Raw genomic sequence first — 18,403 nt, forward strand, 5'->3', positions numbered from 1 at the left:
GTAAGATATGGATTATTTTACATAATTACTATTCATTGTTTTGATCGTGGTAATATAGAAGAACAGCCCAAAGGGTCATAAAATGGTTCAGGAAAACAATTTTAAAATAAAAGCGATAGGTAAAGCAACCAAATGCTAACACTGGTTGAACCCAAGTGATGAGGTACAGGGCTTCACTGTGCCATCCTCCAACTTTTTCTTATACTTGAAGTTTTTAGTTAAGAAAGATTAAGAGTTTTGGATTACCAGTACAAATGTATTTTACATTTTTCTAAATAAAATGCTGTTACCTTGTGCCCCTGCTTGCAGTGGGGCTCCCGGTGCCTGAGTGTACAGGACATTGACCAGCCTGAGGGTCTATCCGTTCGGGACGGTCTGTTCTGGGTAATGGCTGTGGGAGGGCAGCACTGCAGTCCTCACCCAGGCAGCCACTCAAACCCTTCACAAGTCCCTGTGCCTCCAGTAGCAAGTCAGAGGGAAATGGGGTGACTGCATCAGCTATAGCTTCCAGGCACCCATCATCTGATTTGTAGCTCTCAGGACTATAGAGGGAGAGGTCATTAGGATCACTTCAGGGAGGGAAACTGACCTCAGAGGGAACATGAGCTTGCAGAGGTCACACAGTTGACATGTAGCCAAGCAGGGATTTGAACCAGTGGCATTCTGGTAAACCACTCACAATAGTCGAAAGGTTGAAGCAATCCAAGTGTCCATTGACAGACTGATAAACAAAGTATGGTATATACATACAATGGAGTATTATTCATCCTTAAAAAGGAAAGATTCAGACACATGCTACAACATGACTGAGCCTGAAGGACATTATGCTAAGTGAAATAAGCTAGTGACAGAAGGACAAATACTGTATGATTCCACTTATATGAGTGGAATAGTAAAATTGGTAGAAACAGAAAATAGAATGGTGGTCCCAGGGGCTGGGAGGAGGGAAAAGTTATTGTTTAATGGGTACAGAGTATCAGTTTTACAAGATGAGAAGAGACTGGAGGCGGATGGTGATGATGGTTGCATAATAATGTCAGTGTATTTGATATCACTGAACTGTGCACTTAAAATGGTTATGATGATAAATTTTATGTTAGGTGTTATTTCACCACAATTTTTTTAAAAGGTAGCTTTGTATCACTACTTATAAGTGAAAAACCTCTTGCCCTAATGGAAAGGTCTCCATAAAATTAAAGACAATTACACTCCAAATGCAGGTTGTTGTTAACATTGCTCTAGATGCTGGTGACTGCTGAAGCTGTGCGCGAAGACCTCATCCCACTTTGTTTGAAGGGGGATTGTGTTAAAAGCACTTTAGATCCAACTTTCTCCTTGACAAATTCAGAAGGGCCAAAAGAGAGCTTGAAAGGGACCTGCTTTCTCCCCAGCTGACTTAACAGGGTGGTCTCTGTGGGTCTCTATAATTGTTTTTCACGCCAGGGGGCAAGAGCACCCCACACTTTGAAAGACCCTTGTAAGGACAAGGTCGTAGGGGGGCATGAGCTTTTCAAGCAGGGGCAGGCCACAGCACAGTAAGTAATAGGAGCAGAGTAAGAAGACTCCTACCACAAAGAGCCCTACCATGTAGGCCCGAAGAGGCCCAGGGCTGTTTGGAAAGGGAATTCCTAGGTCTCAGGTGCCTGAGCAGAGGTACCTTGGTTCCAAGGACTCCTTGCCCTGTGAGAGGGGTCCAGCTGTGAGAGGGCCAGAGCAGAGCCCTCTTTCAGTACAGGGCCTAGGATGGTGGCATGGTTACTTCCTGTATGCAAGTAAATAAAACGCAGTGTCAGGGCAGGACATGGACTAGACAAACAAAGGTAGTGGGGATGGAAGGGAAGGAATTGGAGGGAGAATTTGTTAACAATGTTGATAAGAAGGCACCAGTGGGCTTCCCTGGTGGTGCAGTGGTTGAGAATCCGCCTGCCAATGCAGGGGACACGGGTTCGAGCCCTGGTCTGGGAAGATCCCACATGCCGCGGAGCAACTGGGCCAGTGAGCCACAACTACTGAGCCTGCGCGTCTGGAGCCTGTGCTCGGCAACAAGAGAGGCCGCGATAGTGAGAGGCCCATGCACCGCGATGAAGAGTGGCCCCCACTCGCCGCAACTAGAGAAAGCCCTCGCACAGAAACGAAGACCCAACACAGCCAAAAATTAATTAATTAATTAATTAATTTTTTTAAAAAAAGAAGGCATCAGTGGACATCTGATGTGTTGGCCTGCACTACATCCATACCTTTTCCCTGGAAACTGCGCCTCAGCTTTCCTTCGGGAAGCAGCCTCTCTCTGGGATTCTCAGTACAGTTGGTTGAGCAAGGATGACTTCCACCCCCTTTCCACTAGAGGACGCAGGAGATCCAGGCCTGGCTAGTGAGAAGATGCCACCCTTCCTCCCCGCTTCATGGCAATGATGGGTATGCTGCCCAATATCATATAAGCTCCTGAATTCTGCTACACCCAAATCTAGACTCACTCTTCCCATTTATGCTTTGGAAGGGTGCACAGCTTAACTGACACGGGGTGTGTGTGTGTGTGTGTGTGTCTGTATAGGGTAGTGTGTGTGCTGGGGGGTTCGGGGTGGGGGGAAAGTCTCACCACAGTCTCCGCCTTGTCCAAGGGCCTCTGGAGGTTTCATCTAGTCTGTAGAGGTCCTTCCTAATAACTCAGATGTCCTTAAAGATCCGGGTCTAGTGAGACCCTGTACTCTTATTTGCACAGAACCATCCGCCCTCCCGTGATGCCAATTATATGACTTGGAGTTGACCAGTTGAAATGTGAAATCCCATAGACATTTAATCTTTAATTTTAAAGTTTTAGCTCTTTTTCTTTTGTAACCTCACCTCAAACTCTTCCAGGGGCCTTGGAAAGCCCCCAGGCTCCAGATCCTAGGCGCATCAAGCCTGACGTATAAACACGGCCGGGCGCGGGTTAAGAAAGTGCCGGGGCCTCCTAGGGCCCTCGTGCAGGCGGGCGGGAGCGGACAGGCCCTCGCACGCATGCGCATGGAGGCGGGGCTGAGCCCCAAGCCTGCGCCTTGCCACCCGGCTGACAGGGGGCGGGGCGGTGGCGAGCGCGCGCCTGAGGCGGCAGCTCGGCGACCGGGACTTTGTGCTCCAGGGACCCTCCTTCGGGCGCATCTCCCACCCCTGTTGTGTCCTTGCGAGGCGCCCCCACTCGGCGGGACCGGCCCCGGGGAATGGAGAGGGCCCGCCCCCACGGCCCTGGAGGGACCCGGAGGAGAAGACCGCGCGTGGTCTGACCCGTCGTCCTCGCCGAAGGGGCCCATGGGCGCGTCCCCGCGGGCGGGCCGCGGACGTGAGGGCGGCGAGCAGCAGGGCCGCGGCACCGAGGAGGGCCGTGCTCGTGCCCGGCCCTGCACCGGCCGCGCGCCTGCGCTCCCGCCGCCGCGCCGGCCGCGCCCGCACCGCCTCTCGGCGCCGGCCCGGGAGCCCGGTCCGAGAGCAGCGGCGGCGGCGGCGGCCGGAGGGACGATGAGCGGTGCGGCGCGGGCGGGCCCGGCCCGGCTCGCCGCGCTCGCGCTGCTGACCTGCAGCCTGTGGCCGGCGCGGGCAGACAACGCGAGCCAGGAGTACTACACGGCGCTCATCAACGTGACGGTGCAGGAGCCCGGCCGCGGCGCCCCGCTCACATTCCGCATCGACCGCGGGCGCTACGGGCTCGACTCGCCCAAGGCCGAGGTCCGCGGTCAGGTGCTGGCGCCGCTGCCCATCCACGGAGGTGAGTGCCTGGCAGCGGAGAGAGAAGCCGTGGCGAGGCGGCGGGCGATGGTCCCTGGTCCCTGGCCCCGCGGGAGCCGCCGCCTGGGCGCGGGGGCGGCGGGCGCGGCGCCCCCACCCCGGCCCGGATTGTCGCGCAGCTCGGCGGGCGGCCCCAGGGTCGAGGTTCCCGTTGTGTGCACCCCCGCCTGCTCACTGCTGGGATGAGGCTTCAGACGCGTTATTGGGTTCTTCTTTTGAGAAAGACTTAGAACGTTCCTTTTGGTTTAGTTAGCTTGTTTACAGGAAGGCATTGAACTGCGAGTTTGCAGGGACAGCTCAGACAAAGGAGGTGGTGGAAGAGCGCAAAACTAGTTCATGATGGATGAGGTCTTAACCTGTATTTCGGAATCCTCAGGTTCGTTCCCGAAATCACAGACTTAGCGCTGCATTGAATCTCGAAGGATGAGGCCCTTTTCTAACGTAGAAGCGTGCCGTTTTTCTTAAGTGGCAAGTGAAAGGAGGGTGGAGGAGAAAAATGGGCATCTTCCCTGTTGCTTTTGGCTGTTATTCTGCCCCACCAGCTTTACTGTAATTTGACGCCTGAAAATCACACGTTATGAAGAATCCAATACCAATTGGAACCTGTAGCCAATTCTTCAGGTCACGGGAGTCTACCAAAGGGGAAATAGGTAAAATTTTCGAGAGTTGTCTCTGAAGCGTTTGGCTTAACCTTACGTCTTCTATAATCATAGGCTCTGTTTAATTATTTGGTATAAAGCGTATATTTGTATAAATTTCTGGTCATGTTTTAAAGGAAACTTTTCCCACACTGTGGAGTATGATTTTGTTTTTTGGCCCACAGCAAACTTTTTGGAAAAATGCCTACTATTCTTCTCAACCCCCACCCACTCTCACCCTGAGAATGCTGAGAGGGGACTTTTTTTTAAGCTGCTATTCATGTTAAGATGACCTAAACTAGGCAACCTAAATAAGGTAATGGTGTTTGTTTCTATACTCTAAAATATTAAAACATCATGCGCCTTCTGAGATCTGTATTTGAATGCTAACGTGCTAAGCTGTTTTCTTCTTTGAGGCAATCTAGCTGAGGAAGAAGAATCAGGTAAAGCTTTCACTGTAGCCTGTCCCCAGTTTACACCTGCCTTTTAAAAGTTCATTTTTACACCAATAATCAAGTGTTAGGGTACACTTCTCATCTCCACTTTGTTAAAAAAGGCAGCTAGGGTCCCACCTTGCCCACAGAAACAACTTTGGCCTTTGGTTCATTCAGTAAATATTTGCTTGCTTGTTCTGTGCCAGTCACTGTGGTTGGGACACATAATGTTGCCAAACTATGGCACTGACAATGGTAGTCTATTTTCTGGTGCTGAGATCTGTGAGGGTCACGTGGAAGGGGAGGAAGAGGAAGAGAGAGAGGCAAACTGTTCTAGAGCAAGAGCTGGCCCTGTGCAGTGTTTTGAAATCTGTGGTTTGCTTTGGGGCTTGATTCCCCCAGGCACCCCAAATCCATGATCCTCACTTTAGATACTTAGCTCATAAGTGATCCATGTTCTGAAACTACTTGTTGCTTGCCTGTCACTCCAAACAAAAGCCCCATCTTTAAGAAAACTTGTTTTAGGTGTTTCTATAGAAAGGTGTTAGGCACTGATGTGTGGGTAAAGGTTAGTCCTATTCCCCTGTCAACGAGGAGGTAGCATTTAAGGATTAAAGGTTCTGAGTCGTGCTGTACATAAACTGTGTGACACTGGGAAAGTACTTTGTGACTCTAAGAAAGTAATTTGGGCTTTTAGCCTCAGTTTCATCTGCAAAGTGGAATGGTGAAATATTTACACCATAAGATTATTGAGAAGTTTAAATGATTCCTGCATTCTTACAAGAGGAGATTTGTTAACCTAAATGAATCTCTAAATTGGTGGAGTTTAAACATGGCATCAATGTGAATACATTGGAGCAGTGTGTGGAAACTGAGTCTGCAGTCAGTTCCCCTGAGTGTCTGTCTTCTCTTCCTGTCCTGTGTTCTCTAGAGGCTCAATTTGTATCTGCACAGCATGAGATTGCTCCATGTTTTCTCATGGTGTTGGTGGGATCCTGCAGGTTTGGGTCTGGCTTTGTACTAAGGGGTCTGCACACATAGGTTCTTTCAATCCAGCAAATACTAATTGAAAACCTACTGGTACCAGCCACCATCCAAGGCACTGGGGCAGAGGGAGGGGCCGCAGCAGTGAACAAAACAAATCTCTCTCTTCCTGCAGCTCACAGTCTAGTGGCGGTTTTTATGTCAGTTTACCTGTAAATTGTTTCTAAACCGATGATGGATTAACATGAAATCTAAGACATTTTTGTGCTTTTGCAGCAGGAATTTAGGAATGTATTTTATTTTTGTTTTTTTTTTTTTTGTTTCTTGGTTTTTTTGGCTGCGCCATGCACTTGCAGGATCTTTAGTTCCCCGACCAGGGATTGAACCCGTGCTCCCCACAGCGGAAATGCAGAGTCCCAACCACTGGACTGCCAGGGAAGTCCCAGGAATGTATTTTAAAAACAAGAATGGTGGTAGAAATCTGTTACAATTTTTCCTGTTTAAGAAAATGGCTTATGTCAATTATACCTCAAATAAAAAAAGAAAGAAAACAGTTTAAAATTTGAGTAATATTTGGGTATTTCACATTATGATATTCTTGATTTAGTGAGTCTTAAATTTTTGTATTTTTAGAAAAAATTATGCATTCCTTCTGACTCTTATGCTCTTATAATTTGATTCTTAACATGTTTACTGAAGATTTACTGTGTGTTGACACTGAACAAAGTGATGTTCAAATTACAAAAAACAGCTATGAGACAGAATTCCTGGCAAAAAAAAACAGCTGTGGTCAATAGATGGGAAATTAATGAAAATTCATTTTGAGGACAAATGTTTGGTAGAAATGAACATAAAGACAAAATAACTTTACAGTTTTCCTAGAGCTTAACATGATGACTCATTTTAAATCTATGACTTGATTTGTGAAAGTAAAAATCTTTCTTGTTATTTTGCATTGTTTCTATTGATTAGGCATGTATGAATTACTGAGGAAGACTTATTTGTCTTATATCTTTAAAGGGCAAATTGGCCATTTTTTCCTTAGATGCTTTAGTATTTTAAAAGTACATTTTGGAAAGTGTTAAACTTTATAAAATATTTCATAAACAAGTGTTGTACTTTGAAAATATATTCTTTATCATTAAATAGATGTAAATGGAGATTCATTTGTTTGGTGATAACAAATTTCATATTTTAACTGATAAAGAATTCATTTTTAGAAATGGACTTTTGAAAGAACACACCTTATATTTATGCACATATCGTGGTTGTTCATGGCTGTTTTCTTACTCCTTACTCAAAGGGTGAGCTTAGATCTAGAAACAAATGTAAACTAGCTAGCATTTACTGTGCGTGGACATTGTAAATGTGCTTTATGTGTGTGCACACTAACTTTTTGTTTGACCCTAGCGTGGGGGTTGGGAGAGGAGAAGGCCGTGTTGTTGATGATGTCATTTTGTATGCAGATGTGCTGGTGGGAAGAATTTGGTAATGGCCACTTAGCCTAGAAATTTTCAGGATTGGATGTTACAGCCTTGGAGAACAATTTTACCAAATAATAAACTTTTTTTGGCCATCCTGCTGACTGTAGGGATACAATAACATTTAAAAAAAAATCTTAAATTCTTATGTTTTATGTGATTCTATTGGATGAATCCATTAAGCCTGAACTTGGTTTTTAAAATTCTGAGAGTAAAGGCGATTGATGTGGAAACAAGATCTTGGATGAAAAGGGCCATGTGATGTTCAATTTCATAATGGCAAAGGCAGGGGCTACTGGATATAGTTAGAGATTTCAAAATATTCAGAGAAAAAGTAAGTGTGATCCTAGAAGCAGAGACCCTGACAGGAAAGAGAATTCAGGAGCTGGAGGCTCTAAAAACCAAATTTTGATATAAATTAGATGACCAAGCAATATATGATAAATTATATTTGTATTGAATTTTAATAATTTAGAATTTAAAAATTTAGAAAATGTTTTTACATACTGTATTTTTCCTTTGCTTTTGGATGATTCATTAGCATATAAATATTTGAATATATATATTTAAACATTTGACCTCCCCACCAAGTATCCATCCTGCTGCCATCCCATTTCTCTGTTTCTCTTTATGGCAAAGTGTTGTCTATACTTGTTGCCTTCAATTTTTCCTCCTGTTATTCTTCACATTGTGAAGTTCTTTGATTGTTGTGCCAGTGATTTTGATAAAGACATGACATATTTAACTGAAATATTGGACTACAGGATCCTCAGGACCTCAGTGTATGGAATGGTGGGCTGAAACTAAGAAAAAAGTTAATAGGAATGAATATGTAGCCTTGATTTGGGTAAAAAAAAAATTAGCTGCAGGGAAGGGAGTGGAGGGGAGATAAGGCTTAGAGCTGCATGTCACAGGACAAAGCCTGTGTGTGCTCACTGACGAGCTCGTTCTACTCTTGCATGCATTTGAGCATCTGGATCCTGGGTAGCACTGGTCGCACCTCGTTGTAGGCCAAGGACACCTTTAGTTCATGTTCAATTCTGACTATGAGTTTTAAGAGATGAACAAACTACAGAGCATTGTTTTGAATATTATAAAAGGGAAATCCTTCATTTGAAGGAACGTTCGATTAGATGGCTTCTAAGATTCCCTCCATCTTGAACAAAGTATGACTGTAAAGTAATAAATAAGACAAATCTTGTTAAACAGACCTGCCGGAATAAACCCATTAAGGATACTGTTCTTTTCACACCAGTCACATGGGTGTGTATGTGTGCATATATATACATACATACTGTGCAACAATGAAAACAAATTTAAACATTTAGAATTTGTTTTGTGAGATTATCTTTTTGATTGAACAATTTGAAAAATACATGCAATGTACCAAATCTTTGTCTTTTCTGGATAGATTTTAATTTTGACAATTGAAAATTATTTTTGATGCAGTTTTTTAATGTGCTTGTGAACTCTTTCTTTAGATAATTCTCAAAGAGGTCTGGTAGTGTTTTGGACCATGTCCACATCACTGGGATGCATGGTTAGTCCTCAGAGCTGGTTCTTTCAAGTATAGGAAACTTGACTTACTTACAAAATGAAATTAAGTTGTCAGGATCATCAACATTTGTTTGTTTTATCATCTTAGAGTATTTTATGCACTAGGCATTCATTTTTTTCCGTAAATCATAGTACGTGTAGATTTCTTTACTGTTGGAAGCAATTTTGAGTGAAATAAAGGGAACCCTTCAAATGTCAAATGAAGTAGATTAAAAAGTCCTTGATAAGCACCTACTCTGTGCTTGTGTTATACAGGTTCTGTGTTTGTGCAAAAGACATGGTATGTAATTCTGCCTGAGAGAACTTGGTTTTCTTGTTGAGATCAGTCTTGTCTGGATGGCACAAACAGGACATGCCATTGTAGAAGGTGGTGCAAGCTGTCTGCAAACTCCAGCCAGGGGGCCAGCCACCTGTTATTGTAAACAGAGCTTATTGGAACACAGCCATGCCCATTCACTCACATGTCTGTGGTTACTTTCAAGGTACACTGGCAGAGTTGAGCAGTTATTACAGGAGCCTGTATGGCTTCCAAGCCTAAACTACTTATTCTCTGGCCCTTTAAGAAAACTTTTGACAACCCACAATCTCTGTTCTAAAGGTTCATTTATACCTTAGTTTTTCCCATTAAAACTATGTTATGGATTTATGGGTGAGAATTTGATTCCTCAGTTGTCCCAAACTGTGAGCTCTTGGAAATTAGGGGCAGTGTCTTCTTTGTTTCAGCCAAACACCTAGGACTGTGCCTGGCACTAGCAAGCCACTGTAATATGTGATTGCATTTAATCCTGTGGTGCTTGGTCTGGTAGTGAAACTGATAGCAGGCATTGCTGGAAGCTGTATGGTGGGATGGGGGATGGTGGGGTGTTGATGGACAGAATATACTGTAGGGCCTCTGTTATTATGCTAGATCATAAATGGTACAATGACCAGAGAAATGAAAAATTATTTGGACTTGTAGTCTAGAGAAGTTTCATTGAAAATGTGGAAGTTGAAGTTAAACTTGATTAGTTCTGCTTCCAGCCACAATGGAGTAACAGACACCAGGTTTATCTTGCCACCTCAAGTGACTGGAAAACCTGACAAAGTTGTGAAACAGCAGTTTTAGAAATAGGTCAAAAAACAGCACAAGATAGTGATCCCTGAGAGAAAGGAAATAAACAACAGAGCTCTGTGACGGCTTCAGTTTACCTCCTGGAGAGTTTCTAAGCTGCAGCACAGGGAGGGGGGACCCACAAAGAATCTGGTGGTCTCCCCGAGTTGATGAGACAGAGTTCAGAGCTCAAGTAGGCAAAGGCAGCTTGAATGTGTGAGGAGGTCAAGTATAGGAGAGGAGGGAGCTGCACAGAGAGCAAGCTCTGGAAAGCTGCAAGGGGTCCCCTCAAGCCTTTGGTTGAGTACTGATCTGCACGTTTTATGGAGAACTGTTAGAACTTAGCAGGTGGAAGAATTGTTGGAGTTCGCACAAGGCTGGGAATAGTTCATATTCTCACTAATCAGACTAGAAAGACCTGATGCACAAGGCATGGAGTGAGGCCAGATTAGCCCTGGAGAAAAGCCTGTTCTGGACCCACCTACCAAAGCTTAGAAGCAAACCTGAAAAGGATCAAATTTATTCGAAGTAACTAATCCTGAACAAACCCCAATAATATTTAAAGGAATACAACAAAATCCAGCTCCCAAAAACACGAAATCCAAGACTAGCATCCAATCAAAAATTAGCAGACAAGCTAAGAAATAGAAAAACATGACCCATAACCAGGCAGGAAACAGGCAGTAGAAACAGTCCCAGAAATGGGGCAAATGATGGAATTGCAGATAAGGATGTTAAAACAGCTATTACAAATATACTCAGTTTGTCAGGGAGGTAAAAGAAAACTTGAACATGATAAGGAGGGAAATGGATCTAGAAAAGACCCACATCAAACTTCTAGCAGTAGACTCAAACCTGAAAAAGTGTAGGATTTATATTGACAGAGAAAAGAAGAGGAAAGAGTATATCGAGAGGATGGTATTTCCTGCTTTGGTGTTCTCTCTTAATCCCAGGCAGTGATATAGTTAATATATATTGGGTACCTACTGTGTACCAAGAATAGTGCCAAATACTGTACGTGGATTATCATTTAATCCTTGTAACAGCTCTCGGTGGTACTATATCCTCATTCTGTGGATGGGAATTCAAGGCACTCCAGTCTCGCACTTAGTGTTGTTTTTTTTTTTTCTTTATAGCACTTAACATGGTTGGAAATTATATATCTATCTTGTTTGTTTCTGAAGGCAGAGATCCTGTCTCAGTGTCCACTCTTGCATACTCAGTGCTTAGTGTTGAGCCTGGAACATAGGAGGGTGGCACTGGTAATTAGTGTTGGACGAATTAAAGCGAGTGAGGTAATCCACCAGCTGAATCCTGTTGGTGATTCAGTAGAGTTTGGACTTGATGTAGGTCTATCTGACTGCAGAGCTTATACTTTAACCACATCTTGTATCGCTTCCCAAGTAGGTTTAATAAATTATGATATATCTATTTAGTGGAATGTTACACAGCCATTAAAGGGGATCATTGTGAAAGCTGGCTATATCCTACAAAAGTAAATACATAGTGATTGAACTGTGACTGTGTTAAATATGCTTACAGTACACAGGGACTCAAAGTAATACGCAAAAATAAAAATGGTTGTGTTATGTTGATTGGATTGTGGGTGACATTTCTCATTTTCTTTTCTCTCTCATTTTTTTGAAATTATTTTTAATATAAAACCTTCTCCATAGGGGGAAAGTCATACTCTGACTAGAAACTAGAAAGGGAACAAGAAAGTGTCTAAGGTTGGTATTTTTTTTTAAGTTTATTCCCTAGCTTCAAGAAGAATTGAATGAATTCCAAGCAGTGGTTAGAATGAGTAGAAAACTGGAAGATACTAGAAATAACTGAAGAGGGCATGTTTTTCACCATTAAGAAAAGAGGAACTCGGGCTTCCCTGGTGGCGCAGTGGTTGAGAATCTGCCTGCTAATGCAGGGGACACGGGTTCGAGCCCTGGTCTGGGAAGATCCCACATGCCACGGAGCAGCTGGGCCCGTGAGCCACAATTGCTGAGCCTGCGCGTCTGGAGCCTGTGCCCCGCGACGGGAGGGGCCGCGATAGAGAAAGGCCCGCGCACCGCGATGAAGAGCGGTCCCCGCACCGCGATGAAGAGTGGCCCCCGCTTGCCGCAACTGGAGAAAGCCCTCGCACGAACCGAAGACCCAACACAGCCAAAAATAAATAAATAAAGAAAGAAAAGAGGAACTCTAAGACCAAGTTTTCTTGTCTTAACAGGTATCAGGCTAAAATGTGTCATCGTTTTGGGCAGTTAGTGAATCCTAGAAAGGGACAGGACTTGGCTTTTGTATAATATTTTTATCATGATGATATTAATGCTTTTATTGGTTGTGTTGGCTTTCACTGTTTAAGATCAATCTGTAGTTAAAGCATGAAGACTTAACTATGGGTAATCTCCACTTTTTGAAAGTTCGCTTTACACTTTGCTTTTACGAAAGACCTACATTAGTACCTATTTTTGATTTCCTCTTCAGAAATCTGAAGAGGATTTTCGCTTTTAATGGAAAAAAGGCAGGAAGCGAAAATAGCATTCAGCGTTTGTTTTGTAGCCAGTGTAGCCGCACCCAGAGCAGTGAGAGCGGCCCCGCCAAGCTCCTGCCCCGGAACGTCACTCAGCATCTTAACATTGAGCTGCTGTAGCTGTGAACCGTGTCTGTGAGCATCTGTGCTCTATCTTGATTTATTTTGTGGGTCCGTTAGCAAGATATGTCCCGCGGTAATTGCTTCTTCCCTTTTTGCCATTTTGGCTTACAAAAGGTTTCACAGGAACGCTCGACTTTTGTATAGCAGAGAAACCTGTATAATTGCAGACCAGAAAGGAAATGTTATCAACCTTAAGAGTATACAATTATAAATAGATGACAAAGCTGGAGAAATAGAAGAGAGAAAGGAGATACTAGGGACAGGTGAGGGCCAGTATCTTCATCTCATCTCACAGGTGAGGATTCAAGAGATAGTCTAATTGCAGAAACTAGAAAGGTTTAACTGTAGTGGAAAATAATGAAATAATAAAATCAGAAGAGAGGGAAGATGGAGAAGTGTTAAGTGAGCAGAATCCTAATTTGTGACATCGTAAATCCACAGACAGTGTCTAAAGTTGAAAAACCAGGAAATAATGGCTGTAAGCCTTTTTAGAACTAGTGGAAGGTGACCACCGGAAGAACTAAAAAAGAGCTAGTTAAAAGTGGTTGCCTCTGGCGACTGGGAGTGATGGGGTGAATGGGGCTGGTGCACTTTGCTGTATGCCATTGGGTGAATTTGTCTTTTCTTAATCCGTGTATACAGTATGATTCCCACTCTTTCCCCTGTGTGCACTGCAAATGAATTCTGCCCCCTATTTTTTTTTTTTCTTTGAAGAAGCTCCCTGTTTTCCCAACATCTGAGCTCTTCACCATTCATCTTCTCCATGCTTTCTGTCGCCCAAGCAGCTGAATGTTGCTGGAGAAAAATCTTAGAACCCAACTGACTGAGGTTTGAGATCATAAAACTTAAGCAAAAATAAATGGGCACTTAACAATATCCAGTAACCCAAAAATATTTTCTTTTAAAGAAATAAGAGAACTCTTTGTGACAATTTTTCCCTCTCTCCACATGCCTCCTGCGACAGCTTCCTATATCTTTACTTTTAGCCTAGTCTTCTCCTCTGAGCTCTGGATTCATATATTCAACTGCCTACTTGGTATCTTTAACTTAGATTTCTCAGAGACATCTCCAGATGGATAAGCTTCAAATGGAGCTTTTGATATCTATCTATTTTTTGCCTTCCAGTCTGCTACCACTGTTCCCCAGTCTTCTCCATCTCAGTAAATGATATCGCTGTCCACTCTTGTTATTTAAACAAATTTCATCCTGGCTTCTTTTCCTCATATTCCGCATCTGATCTGTCCTCCACAGTTTACCTTCAGGGTGTATCATATCTATCTGTTACTTGCCATTTTCACTCCTGCCATCTTAGTACAGGCAGCTACCATCTCTTACCCTTTTTTGGTCTTTCTGCTTTTTCTCTTAACTTCCATCAGTCTTTTCTCCCAGGTAGCCACAGTGATCTTGAAGCTTCACCCAGTCATGTCACTCCTTGCTTAAACTACCCTTCAGTGGCTTCTTCTTGTCCTTAGAATGGAAATCTGAACTCCTTACTGTGGTATACAAGGCACTTGCTGCTTGGTCTGGCTGCAGCCTTTCCTTCCCTCAGGCCATTCATCTCACCCTTGCTCACCATGCTGAAGCTACCTGTATTCTGATATTCTTTCGTTCCTAGGGCTTCTAAGTTTTCTTTACAATGTGTACCTTCTTGCTGGCATCCCACTCACCTCTACCTCTTACTCTCCCACACAGTGTTTGCTGTATTAGTAGAGCTTTATGGTTCTTTGATACTGTATAATGGCCAGTTAAAAGGGCCATGGAGATGGAGACATGGGAAAGGAATTGTAGAATCTAAGAACTTAACAGTCATCAGTGATCGTCAAGTCTAAACACCCATCTGAGGCCTCAGCATTACTATCCGATGGTTTTACAGCTGAAGCTTGAAAAAAATGAGTGACCGAAATCTACCACATTCATCTCTGGAAAACAGAATGTTAGAAAGTCTTTTTTCATTTGGAGGGAAAAAAAGTCAGTTCAAAAATTTGTAGACAGTAGTTAATTTCCTTGTCTGACTCAAGTCCTCTAACCCTTAGACTTCATATTCCTATTTCTATTGACCATTCTTAAGAATATGGTATCGTAAACCATAGAATGCAATATTCCACTTAAAGGATGCAGTGAGTTGAATAGTGTCCTACAAAACTTCATGTCCACCTGGAACCTCAGAATGTGATCTTATTTGGTAATAGGATCTTTGCAGATGTAAGTAGTTAAGGATCAAGATAAGATCATACTAGTTTAGGGTGGACCCTAAAATCCAGTGACTGGTGTACTTATAAGGAGAAGAGAGGATACAGAGAGACAATGGGAAGATAGAAGTAGACAGAGATAGGAGGTACGCTGCCAACACCAGGGAGTGCCAAGGATTGCTGGCAACCACCAGAGGCTCAGGAGAGAGACATGGGACTATTTCTCCCTTGGAGCCTCCAGAAGGAGCCAGCCCTGCCAGCACCTTCATTTCGACTTCTGGCCTGAACTGTGAGACAATAAATTTATGTTGTTTTAAGACACCAGGTTTGTAGTCATTTGTTATGGCGGCCCAAAGAGAAAAGCAAAATTGAACAGTGTTGCAATCTGGTTTCACCAATGCAGAAAAGAGTAGAATGCTTTTTTTCCATCATTCTGAACACCTGCCTAGAGTCATATAGGTTATTTTGGTAGCCCTAATCACTGACTCATACAGAGATTACTGCTGATTAGACCTTCTAGGTCTTTTTCATAGAGGTTGCCCTAAGCCAAGTGATTTTACCTTTACGGGGTTCAGCCTGTTCATTCAGCCTTTCAGGATACTTTTTGAATCCTGACTTTTCATCCAGTCTTTACTCTTTCTAGCAGCTTTGTGTCACCCGTGAAGGTGATGAGCATACTTTCTGTATCTTCATGTAGGTCAGTGGTTCTTAACCTTCTGGGATTATGGATTCCTATTAAGACTTTAATGAAAGCTGTGGACCTTTCTGATGAAAAATACTTTTTTGTGTATATATACACAAAGTTTTCCATAAGGTTTAAGAGGTTCAGATGCCTCTTGAGGCCTCAAGTGGTCCACGGACCCAAAGTTAAGAACCCTGCTCTAAGTTATTGATAAAAGTATCGAAGAGTGTGAATGAACAGACCCTTGTAGTGTGTTTCTAAAAACCTTCTAAGATGGTTGACATTATTCCACTAATCAGCACTTCTGGGGGAGTGGGGAGGGCATTTAACCATTTTCTAATTTACTTTATTGATTTTGCATTTAGTACATATTTCTTTGTCTTATGATATCATAAAAGACATAATCAAGTTCTTTGATGGAAAAAAACAAATATATTATATTTACTTTGTTTCTGATTTGCTAGGAAGGAGAAGAAGTGAGTTTTTATGGCTTAACCATAGTATGTTATTTTCCTGTTGCCACTGTAATCAATTACCTCAAACCAGGTGGCTTAAAAGAACAAAAATTTATTATCCTACAGTTCTGGAAGTGAGAAGTCCTAAATGGGTTTCACTGGGCTAAAATCAAGGTGTTGGGCAAGACTGCATTCCTTCTGGATGGTCTGAGGGAGAATCCATTTCCTTGTTTTTTCCAGCTTCTAGAGATTGCCTGCATTCATTGGCTTGTGGCCCCTTCCTCTATCTTCAAAATCAGCAGTGAGGCATCTTCAGAGCTTTCTGTGACTCTGATCTCCTACCTCTCTTCCACATTTAAGACCCTGTGATTACATTGGGCCCACCCACATAGTCCAAGGTAATCTCTTTATTTTAAAGTCAACTGATTACCAACCTTAATTCCCTCTTGTCATGTTATATAACATATTCACAGGTCCCAGGGATTAGGATGGAGACATTGGGAGGATTGGGAGGAGGGCATTATTCTGCCTCCCACACATAGTGAACCTGTGCAAGCACCCCATGATTATAGCTTTCTCTTCTAAGTGTCTACAAATTATTCCTTGAATAATTATTTCTGAAATTTTGCTAATGATTAATAGTACCCTAACTAGCCCATAATCTACACAGTCCATCTTTATCAGTTTATAAATATTGGAGTGCTGTTTACACAGGTTCGTTTTCTAATATCTCTCTTCTGTGATTCCTCAAAGATCATTGTCAGTGATGCAGTTTCTCATTTGCATGTTGTCACCAGACTATAATTCATCTGGATCAGAAATCCTAAACTCATGTGGGACAGCTCTTCAAATACTCATTCAGCAAATAATTATTAAACACGTGTACGGCAGGCAGGACAAGAAGTTCCTTCATGCTGTCTGGTGGCTGTCTAGTGGAAGAAGCAAGGTGAGTCAGCCCCTGTGTATTGTCTAGTGGTGAAAACAGACATTAAACAGATAATAGCACAAGTAATTATTTAATAATAATTCTTGGGGAAAGTATCAGGATGCTGAGAGAGCATAAATGAGAGAACTAACCCAGTCTAGGATGCTCAGGGCAGGCTTCTCTGAAGAAATGATGTTTAAGCTGAGGCTAAAGCAGAAGCAGATATTAAACTAAGAGGGGCACAGAAAGGAAGACCATTTCAGGCCAGGAACATATATGAAGACCAAAAGGTACAAAGAAACCCTTGGTGTGCTTGAGGAACTGAAAGGAGTTAAGAGAGTAAGGGGGAGAGTGGTATACAGCAGAGGTGAAAAGGTGGGTCAGTACTTTCTAGGCTGTGTTAGGATTTTGGACTTTATCCTAAGAGGAATAGAAAATTATTGAAGGGTTGGTTGGTTGGTTTGTTCATTTAATTTTTAATTATGGTAAAATACATGTAACATGAAGTTTACCATCTTAACCATTTTAGGTGTACAGTTCAGTAGTGTTGACTAGATTCACGTTGTTGTGGAACCAATCTCCAGAAGTCTTTTCATCTTGCAAAACTGAAACCCTATACCCATTAAACTATGACTTTCCTTCTCCCCCCAGCCCCTAGCAGCCACCCTTCTACTTTCTGTCTCTATGAATTTGACTACTCTAGAAACGCTCATATAAATGGAGTCATACAGTATTTGTCTGCTATAACATACACAGAAAAATACACCATCATAAGTCCACAGCTTGATGAATTACTACAGTGACCACATTGACGTCACTCTGAACCTTTTCAAGAAATAGAGCGTTATGAGCTCCACAGAGCTCCCTGGGAGTCCCCTTTCAATCACTACTTCTCCCTTGCTCCCTCCCCAAAAGTAAATACTGTCCTGACTTTGAACACTAGAGATTATGCCTGCTTTTTAAGTTACATACATAGAATCATGGTATGTATTCTTTTTCATCTTGTGATTAGTTTCTTTTTTTTTTTAAGATTTATTTATTTTATTGATTGATTGATTGCTATCTTGGGTCTTCGTTTCTGTGTTAGGGCTTTCTCTAGTTGTGGCAAGCGGGGGCCACTCTTCATCGCGGTGCGCGGGCCTCTCACTATCGCGGCCTCTCTTGTTGCGGAGCACAGGCTCCAGACGCGCCACCAGGGAAGCCCCTTGTGATTAGTTTCTTTTGCTCACATCATACTGGTGAAATAAATTCATGTCATTGCATATAGCAGTAGTTTTGTCAGTGATCCAGTGCATGAATATATCACATTTTACCTATTCTGCTGTTGAAGGACATATGGGTTGCCTGTTTTTTGACTGTTACAAGTTATGTTGTCATAAACATTGTGTACATGTCTTTTGTTACATAAAATATATAACATTTTATTGGAGGTACGCTTAGGGAGTGGAATTATTCTCTCCCTCTCAATTTTCTTTCAAGCCTGGTATGTCCACAACAGTTCATCATCTTTCCTCCAAAAATCTGTTTCTCCTCCAATGTTTGCTGTTTCAGTCAACACCACC

General features: G+C 42.8%; 1 protein-coding gene across 4 annotated transcripts in view; it reads left to right on the forward strand.

Moving 5' to 3' along the window:
- Nucleotides 1-3,059: 3,059 nt before the first annotated feature.
- Nucleotides 3,060-18,403, forward strand: part of RNF130 (ring finger protein 130) — a 123,777-nt gene continuing 108,433 nt past the window's right edge. For all 4 annotated transcript variants that reach the window (XM_057540658.1, XM_057540657.1, XM_057540659.1 and 1 more), the window contains exon 1: nucleotides 3,060-3,739. In XM_057540658.1, coding sequence (XP_057396641.1) covers nucleotides 3,286-3,739 — 454 coding nt within the window. In that variant the 5' untranslated portion in view covers nucleotides 3,060-3,285. The remainder of the gene's footprint in view (nucleotides 3,740-18,403) is intronic.

Source organism: Balaenoptera acutorostrata, chromosome 2 (genome assembly GCF_949987535.1).
Source record: "Balaenoptera acutorostrata chromosome 2, mBalAcu1.1, whole genome shotgun sequence".
NCBI lineage: Eukaryota > Metazoa > Chordata > Mammalia > Artiodactyla > Balaenopteridae > Balaenoptera > Balaenoptera acutorostrata.